Source organism: Lathyrus oleraceus, chromosome 2 (genome assembly GCF_024323335.1).
Source record: "Lathyrus oleraceus cultivar Zhongwan6 chromosome 2, CAAS_Psat_ZW6_1.0, whole genome shotgun sequence".
NCBI classification, from domain to species: domain Eukaryota; kingdom Viridiplantae; phylum Streptophyta; class Magnoliopsida; order Fabales; family Fabaceae; genus Lathyrus; species Lathyrus oleraceus.
Genome location: NC_066580.1, coordinates 464,574 through 476,455, shown reverse-complemented (window position 1 = coordinate 476,455; position 11,882 = coordinate 464,574). Strand labels below are relative to the sequence as shown.

Below are 11,882 nucleotides of genomic sequence, written 5' to 3'. Positions count from 1 at the left end.
CTGATGACAATGGATCAGGCACTTATGAGGGTTGGAGGACCATCATCAGGTCAAGTGGTTTGACTGTCGACCAAGTATGAAATATGTAACCTTTTGTAGTGCTCCTGTTTGCTTTTGTAATTAATTATGGATATGTAATGGTTTATGAGCAATAATAGCTTATACTTTTCTCATTAATTTTGTTTATGATTCTCTTACCACTAACATCCTCTGAGTGAGCCACCAGTGTTGATATAGAGGTTTCAGAGAAGTTTTCAACCATTTCAACCGACTTTTGTTGAACAACCATTGAATATTTAGGGTTTTAAGGTTGAAAAGATTCAAGTGTGAGTAGTGAGATTTGCCTTGTGTGAAAAGAGTGATACAGTGAGTTTTGAGAATTGTTTTAAACACAAAAGTATTTGAAAAGACAAGTAATGATGAACTAGGGATCGCAAGACTTGATTTTATTTTATTTGAGTAAAATAATAATTACTCCCTCAATCCAGGCGTCGTTTTCTATTATTGCCACCCTCAATCCAGTAGCCACACCCCTGACTCTTGATTTATTTTCATTCCTTTTTAATATTGTCTATTCTTTTGATTTTTAGTTCGTTTTTAAGTCATTTCACATTTTATTTTCTCATGAGCTTTTAGTATTTGCTTTATCAAATTGCATTGCATGAATTTTATTCTTATCATTTTTGCAATTTATTATAATAATTGTTTTGTTGTTTGGTTTGTAGTCTCATTGTTATTTGCAAGCTCGATGGATCCTATTTCTGACATCTAACTCCTAACGTTTATATTTCCATATTCTAATTCCTAACTTTTTACATTTCTTGTACCTAACTCCTAACATTTAATTTCTTGTCATTTATTTGCTTTGCCTTATATCATATTATTCATTCATCTTTGCTAATCTTCACCTTCATCTTGATAATCAACATAAAATGAATTAAACATGATAAAAACGGAAAAGACATAAAAAAGGACTTGATTAAGACCTAAGCATGGAATCATGGATTATGGACTATGGACTTAGAGGACTATTTTAAGATCTTTGCATTGGACCTTGGGCAAATGATTGACCTAAGCACGTGGAGTATATTGGACTTTGTAATCTTTCATTACAAGGGAGCATTCATGATACCATCCTCAAAGAAGAAAGGGACTCATGCTTGTAATATCATTATGCACTTTTTAGCTTAGGACACAATGTACACACAAGGCTTTCTTTTGGGATACCTTACAACGAGACCCTTTATTTCTGGCACAAGTCCCTTGTATTTGTCATGTATCCCTCTCCCCGCTTTGATGTACTTTTTACTCGCTTTCTTTTGTCTTGTTATTGCTTGTTAGCTAACCTTAGACCATAGGATCGCTCACTATTTCATAATCGATAAACAAACCATTGATCCAACATCAAACGACATTTTCTCAAAGCAAACTCAAAAAAACATAACAAAATGTGATTATGATTGTATGCCACGAGCCTTAAGTGGTAAAGAAGGGATGAGAATGGAGCTTTCCTACACTCGTTATGAGTATTTTGAATAGAAGACGCTTGACTTGATAGTTCGAGATATTCACCTTTATCCATAGTCTTTATTGCAATCCGAAGTCAAAAACCTTCTTTTCAAAACCTAAAAGTAACATCAACTCATCAAACCTTTTGTTTGAGCCTTAATGCATCACTTCGAAAATCCTTTTTCAAGCTATAAAATCAACAAAACAAACAAATATTTTGTACCCACGAACTACAGGGCTCTGATTTCTCACTTCAACAAGTGGGCGTATGTAGGCACGAGGATCCAAATACTTGGAGAACACACTAATTAAAAATCTATCTCCACTCCGTAAACCTTTAGCAAGTAAACATTAAGATAACGTCACTCATTCAAGCATAGACATCCTAGATGATTCCCATGAAATACCATGGATGTTGGAGGTGTTAATACTTTCTTCCCCTTGCATAACCGACTTTCGAACTTATTAGTGGTTGCGATGACCATTCTTTTGGGATTTTCTCGATATTTTTCCTTTCCTTTGGAATAAATAAAAACCGATGACGACTTGTATTTTTCAAATAGCGACAACAATAACAACAACAAACCTAAAATTTCACACCGAACACAAACTCTAACAAAACGTATACAAAAACTACGTCAATGTAGAGGCATAACAACAACAGCAATCCCTCTAAGAATTCACCCCGAATACAAACTCTAACAAAATGAATACGAAAACTACATCGATGTAGTGACATAACAACAACAAAGTGTATAGAATAACTACATCAATCTAGCGACATAAATAAAAACAACAGAAAAGATCGACGATGAATGTTGTTTTCGCAAGTATCCTGCACACAAATGAATATTATGAATATTGTTTACGAAAATGTCCTGCACACAAATGAATATTATGAATATTGTTTACGAAAATGTCCTGCACACAAATGAATATTGTTTTCGCAAATATCCTACACCCAATCAATCAACTAACATTATAGAATGAGAGATGCCGCACTTGATTTTGTAATTTTGCAAATATGAATTCTTCTTCTTTAAACGAGGGGGTTACACTTGATTTTGTAAATACAGATACTTCTTTAAACGAAGGGGGTTAAGACTTATAAGCCCAAAAAACACAAGAATGACTTATTCTCTCTCATTTACTTTAACAATTTTTAGTCTCGATTTTAACCGAACAAAAATAAAAACAACTTTTTGTTCTTAAAGATTGTCTAATAGCTTAAATAGTTGAATATGATTTACGATCAAATAATTCCAACTTCACCTTTTAGTAAAATAATGTTATTAATTTAATGATATAATGTAACTATACAAAAAATAATAAGATTAAGTAAATGGGTATTAGTTAGTGACCGACATCGAACCAAAAGTTGGCTAAAAAATCTTTTATTTTTCTTTCCATTCTTTTATGATATTATGCAACTTGTTTCATAGCCAGAAACAGAGAAATATCTGGAATACTATTTTTACTATTGGGAACAAAATGTAACATCATGTGATATAGAGCCTTACAATAGGCATGTAAGCAACGATGACAGTGGAACCAAACAACACCCACATCTCAATTATTTTGGGAAATGTGAAATCACAAAGATCATTGAATAATCAGTTCACCAATCACTTCAGATCCATCTCTCTGGCCAAATCATTCACAGTTTTCTCTTCATCTTTCACACTATCTTCATCAGTTGGCTGAGAACAAATATCTAAAGCCTGCAAAAACCAAATTCAACAAGTAGAAGTTTTATAGCAACCACAGTATTTTTTAATATAAAAGAATATGCAGTGATACTTATATATTTGCATACATTTAATGTTTATGCATCTGTACTTATGTTAGTATGAAATTCACCTTCACGCTTGTTTCAACTACTGCAGTATCGGAGGCCCTCAACTGCTCTCTAGTTCTTTTCAGGTCCTCCTGGCATGGTAAGCCAGCATTACGAATTGTATAATTTTCCACATCATGAATTTATTTGTAAATTAATACAATAATTTTCAACAGAGGCATAGAGTAAATTAGCAGTCTGAGGATTGCACAAAATGCAATTCAGAGAAGAATTACTCATCAGTTGCTGCCAGAGCCTATATAATTGTGTCTCCGGACTCTAATGCTGAAACACTCCTCAAATAGCACCAAGTATACACAAGAATCTCAGCCCTCCTCAAATAGCACCAAGTATACACAGGAATCTCAGCCCTTAGTTGAGATTTTCATCCATATCTTCGTGACCGTTGCTTGATAGGCAGCAAACCACTAAATACAATTTTATCAATGTAATTGAATTATATCACTAACTCTCCTAGTCTCTACAGTTACCAGGTGTTAATGCTAACCTTATTTGAGCATGTCCCATTTTTCCACTCCCAACCCAAACTTTATCTCAACCCCTTTACAACTTCCCGCCTGTTCGCGCCGAGTTCCTTCCTACTTCGAGTTATAATTCTATTTCTTTTCATCTTTTGCAAGCCTATCATCGTTGAGTGTGTTTTGCCAACACTGGAGCCAACTTCTCCACTTGTGTTGGCTCGACCTTATTCTAACCTTCCCATTCATAAAGGTATGTGTACATGTCCAAAATAATTCAAATAGTGGTCATCCCGCAGTCCATAATATTGCATTAGAGGAATACTATTATGTCTGCTGTAAACTGTAAAGGAAGAGGACGAGTGGCCTTCCGAACCTTTCATTCAACTACGTGATGGTTTGGAGCTTCCTTTCATAAGTTCATTGATAAAAGGCCATTTGCTATAGTTTGCATGTGCAAATATCCAACATCCGTGTTTCCCATATTTGAGCTAGGTCTTGATATGCTTTTTGAACACATGAAATCTCAGGAGGTTTTTGATGACACAAGTGGATCAGAAGGTCCTCTGACACATGATCAAGAATCATAATTTCTAGGAAGCTTATCCAAAGTTGGAGCTTGATGACAAGCTCCAGCTCAATGAGGGGACTGATGATATGGATAAAGATTTAAACTATTTTATCTTTTTAAAATTAGAAGCCTTAAATGTCGTTTTGCAAAACACAATCCATATCAATCGTAGACTTTGATCAGGACTCATTTTAGCATCTGTAATAAGTACAGGCTGCTCTTGGAATAAATAAGCAAGAAATCATTTTAAGAAAACTTAAGGTTATGTCAAGCAGAGTACAATTGCTTATACACGTGCTATGCCTTACCATCAGTGGTGTTTATTCTACACCCACTGATAACGAACTGAAGCAGTTACAGTTCAATTTAAGCTGATGAGGCAGCTTCTCTAACTAACTCGTGTCTTGAGAGACATGCTGCCCAGCAGCCATTCTAACCAACTCTTAAAGCCAGTATACTCAAACAGAACAGCGCACTGACAAACGAACGTATTGTTGATTTGTTAATGTGGCTGTAATATTAAAGTATCTAAGATTGTATCAAATACAATTCTAGATATTGTCTGAAAATGTTGTAAAGGCACACATCAGTTCTACTCCTAACAACACACATCATATGTTCAGCAAATATTAGACTCTCAACAAGCAAATAATAAGTTTTAATCAAATACTTCAAAAGAGAAATGCACATACCATATCATTGAGCTGAGGTTCAACAATTTCTCTTTTTACTTTGCTTGGGAGAATATGGCTGATAAATGAGGTAAAGGACACACTGATCATATGATACTTAATGATAAGTAAATTTAGCATGCAGTTATAAAGTAAAATACCGTTCAACATCAATGTCCATGTCAGAATCCGGATCCCAACGCTCATCTCTATCATCATGATCTTCAACTTCCTGGAATATTGTGAATAGGGAATGAGTTCAAACAGGATGATTGAAGTAAAAATATAGTTAGAATAAGTTGGGAAATTCTCAGTATAAATACCATTCAATTCTTCTATTTAATTTTGGTTCCTACCATACATTCTAGAATGAAGAAGGTGGAGTCAGAGAGTTAGTGATGTGTCCAGTAGTGTAGCAGAGAAAGTGGGGTATTCTATTAAAGGGGACTAGATTTGCCAGAAAAGGTACCGTAACTTAAGCTCATTATTGCTCGTGAGATAAATCGCACACTCCAGATCTTGCCATTTGTTTATTATTATTTTTAATTTAAAAACAAAAGAAACCAGGAAGAGAGACCCATTTACTCGACTCGCTCTTCTTGCCGATTCGTTGCCATCCCATCAACTACCACGGTTCTGTACCTCGCCGTCATCATGCACGCCTACACCATTCTGAGCGTCTCTGCCGCACCACCGCTTGTCAACGACCATTACACAATGATTTAAAGAGGAAGTAAGGCATTAACTAAAAAATGGGTCTTGAAGTTGTAAGAACAATGGTCTAAAAATGGGCACTTTGTAATTTGGAAGAGTAGATAAACCATGAAAACAGTAGTACCTTAGAAATTGCCATTGCACTTCTATTTCTTAATTTCACTTTTAAGTAAAAAAAATGCTATTTGGTCTTACTTGTCTTGTTGTATTCAAATATATGCATAAGAATCCATGAAAACAAAAGTTATTTTGAAAATAGAAAACAGAGCAAATAAAAACAGAAAATATTTGCCCAAAATAGGCTCTTAGTCTTATGCTGCATGTGTGAAATAAAGATAACAACGGGGGAAAATTTGGTAAAATAATTTACCTCTCCGAGATCAGAATCAGGGGGTCTTTCCTGAAATTTAACACTGGGAGCATGCTGCAGCTTTGAGAGATTCTCAAGTAGCTTAGATCGGATACTATCAAGTAAAAGTCGAGTATTTTTGTTTTCCATGTTACTTGGGGCAACATGAAGGGTATAATCTGGACCAAAATATTCATAATACTCATGCTCTGGCATTTTGTCATCAACTTCGATTCCAAGAGCAACTCCTGTCTTCCTTAACAAATAACACATAAAATTTTATGTACTTGGATGAAAGTTTATACATAGGAATGACTAACATTATAAATAAATATTAAAACACAGCTAACAAACTGAGAAGTGAGAAATAATTACATCACAAGTCACAATGCATTTTGAGAGGCTTTATAATATCTCAATTGATATTTTATATTTCAAGAGGAAACAATAATGCAGCTACTTAGACTTCTTGACCATCATTACTTCTACAGTTTAACATAGAGTTACTTCATGTTTAGCACTTTTTACCATTAACATGAAAGAAGTAGGACCTGTTCAGGATGGTTGTGAGTTTTTTAATTTTTGGTTTTAAAAATCAATCGCAAAACCAAAACTTGTTCAGCAAAAATGGAGTTGAGTTGGTTTTTTACTTAATTTCAAAACTGTTTTTTCGCTAAAACTCAAATTAAATAAAAAAATAGGTTTTACAATTTATGTTTTTGTTTTAAACAAGACATCACCGCCAATGATAGCCGACCACTACTCGAACCATAATTCAGATCACCACCACTATGACCACCGTCAGCCATCACTCCATCCACCGTTAACTACCACTTCTTCCACCTCTGACCACCACCAACCACCACCGGTCACCACTCCCACCACCCATGACTATCACTCTGACCATTACCGACTACTACTACTCTGACATCTACTCTAACCACCGGAAAGCACCACACTGATCACCACCATTCTAACCACTACCAACTACCTTTCTTACCACCGCCGACTAACACTCTGGGCACCACCAGCCACAGCTCTGATCACCGCTCGGACAAGTGTTTACTGAAACTACCAGTTTTAGCCACTATTATAAAATGATTATTAAATAAATACACTATTTATATATAAATACAATATATATTTACATTATATTAATTATTTTGCAAGTCTAATGATATGAATTTTTGGATTAAGATACATCTATAATAAATACTAAATTTTATGTTTGAAACTGATTTTGGTTTATGAAAATCTCATAACTCAACTGAAACTGATTTTGGTTTTTGAACTTTGTATCATTCAAAACAAAAACTAATTTTGGTTTTTGAAATTTTCAAAACAGAAAACCAGCCAAATGGGGGGCATTGAAATATTGAAATTTCAATATTATAATTCCACTAGATGTTTTAGCGCCCTGACTCAAGGTCTCTGGTAGCCCTATAGATAGACCATCTACCTTTTATTAGTCATCTCACTAAATAAATGACAAACAATGTTTTACCTCATAGCACCAGCAGCGAGCAACATTCCGGATGGTGTAGCCACCACCACCTAGTAGCAAGAGGGGAACATTGAAGGATCTCATGTATTTGACACACTCTGCATGACCCTTAATTGAAAGATTAAAACATCCCAACCTGTCTCCTGATAAAGAGTCTGCACCACACTGGAGAACTACTGCACCAGGCCTAAAGACTTCCATTACTTTGCCGATTAAAGGTTTAAACAACACATGATAACTCTCATCATCAATACCATCATCAAGTGGAACATTAAGAGAGTAGTATTTTCCCTTTCCATATCCAATATCACGCAAGTCCCCGGTACCAGGAAAATAATCACCAAATTTATGAAAAGACACAGTCATGACTCTATCGGTAGTGTAGAAAGCTTCCTCCACACCATCTCCATGGTGGATATCAATGTCGACGTATAGAACACGCTACAACAAATGAAACATTATCATTTTAAAATATGAACTGATGCAACAGTATGCAAACATACTTGAGAATTTCAAAACATTAAAACAACCACAACCATCTCCCAAACCAACTTTGTACAGTTTATGGCCTTGTAGTGTTACTGAATATTCCAGGGACTGCGGCTCATGCTTTTGAACCTAGATTGACATAATTGGGATTCTACTGTAGATCCAATCACTTATGCTAATCTAGGTTCAAAAGCATGGGCAGTAGCATGGTTGTCTGACTTGAAGGTCAGCTCGTATTTTCGGACAAGTTTACAATTCTAGGAGGCAACAAAGTTGATATTGTTTTGAGCAAAATCATCAAGCTGTAAAGCCTAATATGCCATTGTCGAAGAATTTTTTGATCCATAGTGAACCTCATACATGGTTTTTGGATTGTTGTGTGTGCTATAAATGCCTTTCATTTTCCCAACTGCTGAAAAAACAGGCTTAACTAGATGTCCCATTTTTCAGTAAATAATTAACACGATAAAACAATAATCCTCTAATTACTTTATAACAATTAATATTGAGCAGGCAGTACTGCAGTCACTCATTGCATAATCCTTCATAGCCGCATTGCTGTCCAACATGATTATATGTCGATTTTTGTATTGGCTACCATATTCCACCATTGATAGCACTGATTAGAACTTTTGTAATATATCATTGCAGCAGAAATGTTATAGAAGACTATACTAGGAGAAAGCAATTTTATTGCTAAACCGGAGCAAGTAAGAAAAAACTGTAGAAAAACTACAGAAAAATACCACCACACTACAAACAATTGGGAAACAAAGGGCTGATTCACTCTAACAGTTCAAATTGGCACAGACCAAACCAATTAATTAAATAGTAAACAATATTCTGGTCATGCACAAAGCATAACCCCTAAGTGAGATAAAGAATATCTATTTGAAAGGAGATACGGAAAACTTATTAACCAAACTTATACGAGCCAAGAATTGCTAGTTAACAAGTGCATGATGAAAAACTTTACCCAGCAAAATGCTCTCTTAGAAACCAGAAGTATGCCATGTTGCCTGCTATTCAGGAACTGATGTGCAAGTAATAATATTATATAATTTATACATTTTCCACTAGTTTAAAAAACTTACAAAGTAAATACTGAAGATAGCATTTTTCTTTCAATTGAACACTAAACTGACTAGTGAATGGTGTGTTCAGGCTTACTTTTATTTAGATGAATTGAGAAAGACATTAGAGCCTCGTTATGAGAAGTGAAATGCGTGGATGCAAACTTGAATAATGTTAGTGTGGTAAAAGACACGGGCTATGGCTTCATGTTCTAATTGATAACAGATATTGGATGGAATTTACAAAAAAAGCTTCACACATGAAAATAACATTTTAGAACTTTAAGTGATTTGTGTTTCATTAAATTTAGCATAGTGCCTGTGAATGATCTTCGAGAAGGACATAACAGAATAATATGCAAATTTGATTAGAAACAAATGGTGAAAACTCAGCTTAGGTTGTTTACTACGTAAATAGATTTTGTAGTAAGGAGAGAATATCAAATGGAGGGTAGTCAAGTCACTACATGTAGATACATGTAGAGGTAGTCATAGAAAAACTACTAAGAAAGCTCTAGAGATTAGTGAGTTGAATAAAAGTATGATATGATAGAACATTATGGCACCGTTTGATATACATCTAAAGTATGAAGAAAAAATGAAACCAAAAAGAATCCCACAGTTAGACAAACCTCGTGCATTTTAAGAAGTTCTAAGATTGCAAGGACTATATCATTAACATAGCAAAATCCAGAAGCCTCGCACTTCTTGGCATGATGCAGCCCACCAGCCCAGTTGACAGCAATATCACATTGACCGTGGTTCAACTTGACAGCCCCACCAACTGAACCTCCAGCATAGGTTTGACAGAAAGAGTATAGACCATCAAAGACAGGACAATCTTCACCAACATTAAAGCGTTTGAGTTGTCTCATATGATCCTGCTGTGTTTCAGGGGTTATGCTTCGAAGAAATGAAACATAATCATCAGCATGAAAACGGCAAAGGTCCCTATCTCTAGCAGGAAAAGGCTTGTGGACCTGCATGTGCTGAAGCAATCCATAGTGGGCAAGAAGAGCATGTGTCATCCGCATACGATGTGGCTTCATGGGATGACCCTGCCCATAATAATAATTCCCAACCTCTGGATCATAGAAATAGCATACTCTTCTCTTTACCCCGTCAGGTGCGGACGGAAGAGAATTACCACTGACATCCATGTGTGAAGCTACTCTGTAATGTTCTGCTTGTCAATATTCAATCATCCTGATAAATTTTGATAAGAATAATTTAGAAAGAGTGAAATGGAGCACAAGTATTCATGAATTGACTGTCATTGGTTCATTTACTAAATAAAAGATAAAAAAAGATGTGTTTCAAGACTATGTTCAAGGTACCTATGAATTCACGGGGAATATAAACCCTAAGAAAACAAAATCAAAAGAACTATTTAGAAAGAGTGAAATGGCCGAGAGTATGGTTATTAATTTTCTAAATAAAAGATAGAAGATGTGTTTCCATAGATAAATGGCACCTTACCGACGAATTCACACCAACAACAACAACAACAAACCTAACAAAATCATTTCCAGCATCATCGGCATTGCTCTAAAAAGTTTTTAATGAAAACACACAAAATCAACTGAATAATATATAATAATCATGAGAAGAAGCTGTAAAAAAGTTCGATTAAGCTCAAAAAAATCATGCATTTTTACCTCCGATGACTCTGTTAGCTTCGTTTTCACACCAATGAGAAGAAAAAAATTGTTGAACAAGTGTTAGGGTATAGTGTTGAATTTTGATCGACTGTGAAACTAGTTTTGAACATTTGGGCCTTGAAACTTTCTGGTGCAAAAGTCTGACCTAGTTTTTTTTATATTTCTAGAATTTGCTATCACATCCACTATTTTACTTATACACCGTCTCATTCTTCTTTCACAATTACTCTTTATGAAGAAAATATATATATATATATATATATATATATATATATATATATATATATATATATATATATATATATATATATATATATATATATATATATGAATGATTAAAATATTGATGTTAAACCCTATGAAATTTGATTGAATTGTGTGAATCATGAAAATGTTGTTGTTAAACCCATGGAATTTGATTGAATTGTGTGAATGAAGTAAATGTTGTTGTTAAACCCTTGAAATTTGATTGAATTGTGTGAATGATGAAAATCTTATTGTTAAACCCATGAAATTTGATTGAATTGTGCGAATGAAAATGTTGTTGTTAAACCCATGAAATTTGATTGAATTGTGTGAATGATGAAAATGTTGTTGTTATACCCTTGAAATTTGATTGAATTATCTGAATGATTAAAATGTTGACGTTAAACCCATCAAATTTGATTGAATTGTGGGAATGAGGAAAATGTTGTTGTTAAACCCATGAAATTTGATTGAATTGTGGAAAGGACGATGAAGTTGTTGTTAAACCTAAGATATTTGAATTTATTGTGTGAATGATGTAAATGTTGTTATTAAACCCATGAAATTTAATTGACTTGTGTGAATGATGAAAATATTATTATTAAATCCATGAAATTTGATTGAATTGAGTGAATGATGAAAATGTTGATGTTAAACCTATGAAATTAGATTGAATTATGTGAATGATAAAAATGTTTCTTTTAAATACAAGAAATTTGATAGAATTGTGTGGATGATGAAAACATTGTTGTTAAACCCAAGAAACTTGATTGAATTGT

At 34.3% G+C, this 11,882-nt stretch overlaps 1 protein-coding gene across 6 annotated transcripts; it reads right to left on the bottom strand.

Moving 5' to 3' along the window:
* Window positions 1-2,966: 2,966 nt before the first annotated feature.
* LOC127117433 (histone deacetylase 19) lies at window positions 2,967-11,021 on the bottom strand. 6 transcript variants are annotated; one of them, XM_051047444.1, is made up of 10 exons: window positions 10,855-10,915; window positions 10,676-10,744; window positions 10,534-10,559; window positions 9,829-10,402; window positions 7,635-8,075; window positions 6,152-6,382; window positions 5,229-5,299; window positions 5,089-5,146; window positions 3,370-3,438; window positions 2,967-3,230 (listed from the first exon to the last, which is right to left on the bottom strand). In XM_051047444.1, exons 4-10 carry the CDS (start codon window positions 10,354-10,356, stop codon window positions 3,135-3,137), a joined length of 1,494 nt encoding a protein of 497 aa, XP_050903401.1. In that variant the 5' UTR covers window positions 10,357-10,402; window positions 10,534-10,559; window positions 10,676-10,744; window positions 10,855-10,915; the 3' UTR covers window positions 2,967-3,134. The 6 variants fall into 6 exon arrangements, with proteins under 6 accessions (XP_050903401.1, XP_050903400.1, XP_050903399.1 ...); XM_051047443.1 differs by lacking the exon at window positions 10,534-10,559 and having other exon boundaries at window positions 10,855-10,931; XM_051047442.1 differs by lacking the exons at window positions 10,534-10,559; window positions 10,676-10,744 and having other exon boundaries at window positions 10,855-11,021.
* Between the last annotated feature and the right edge of the window lie 861 nt (window positions 11,022-11,882).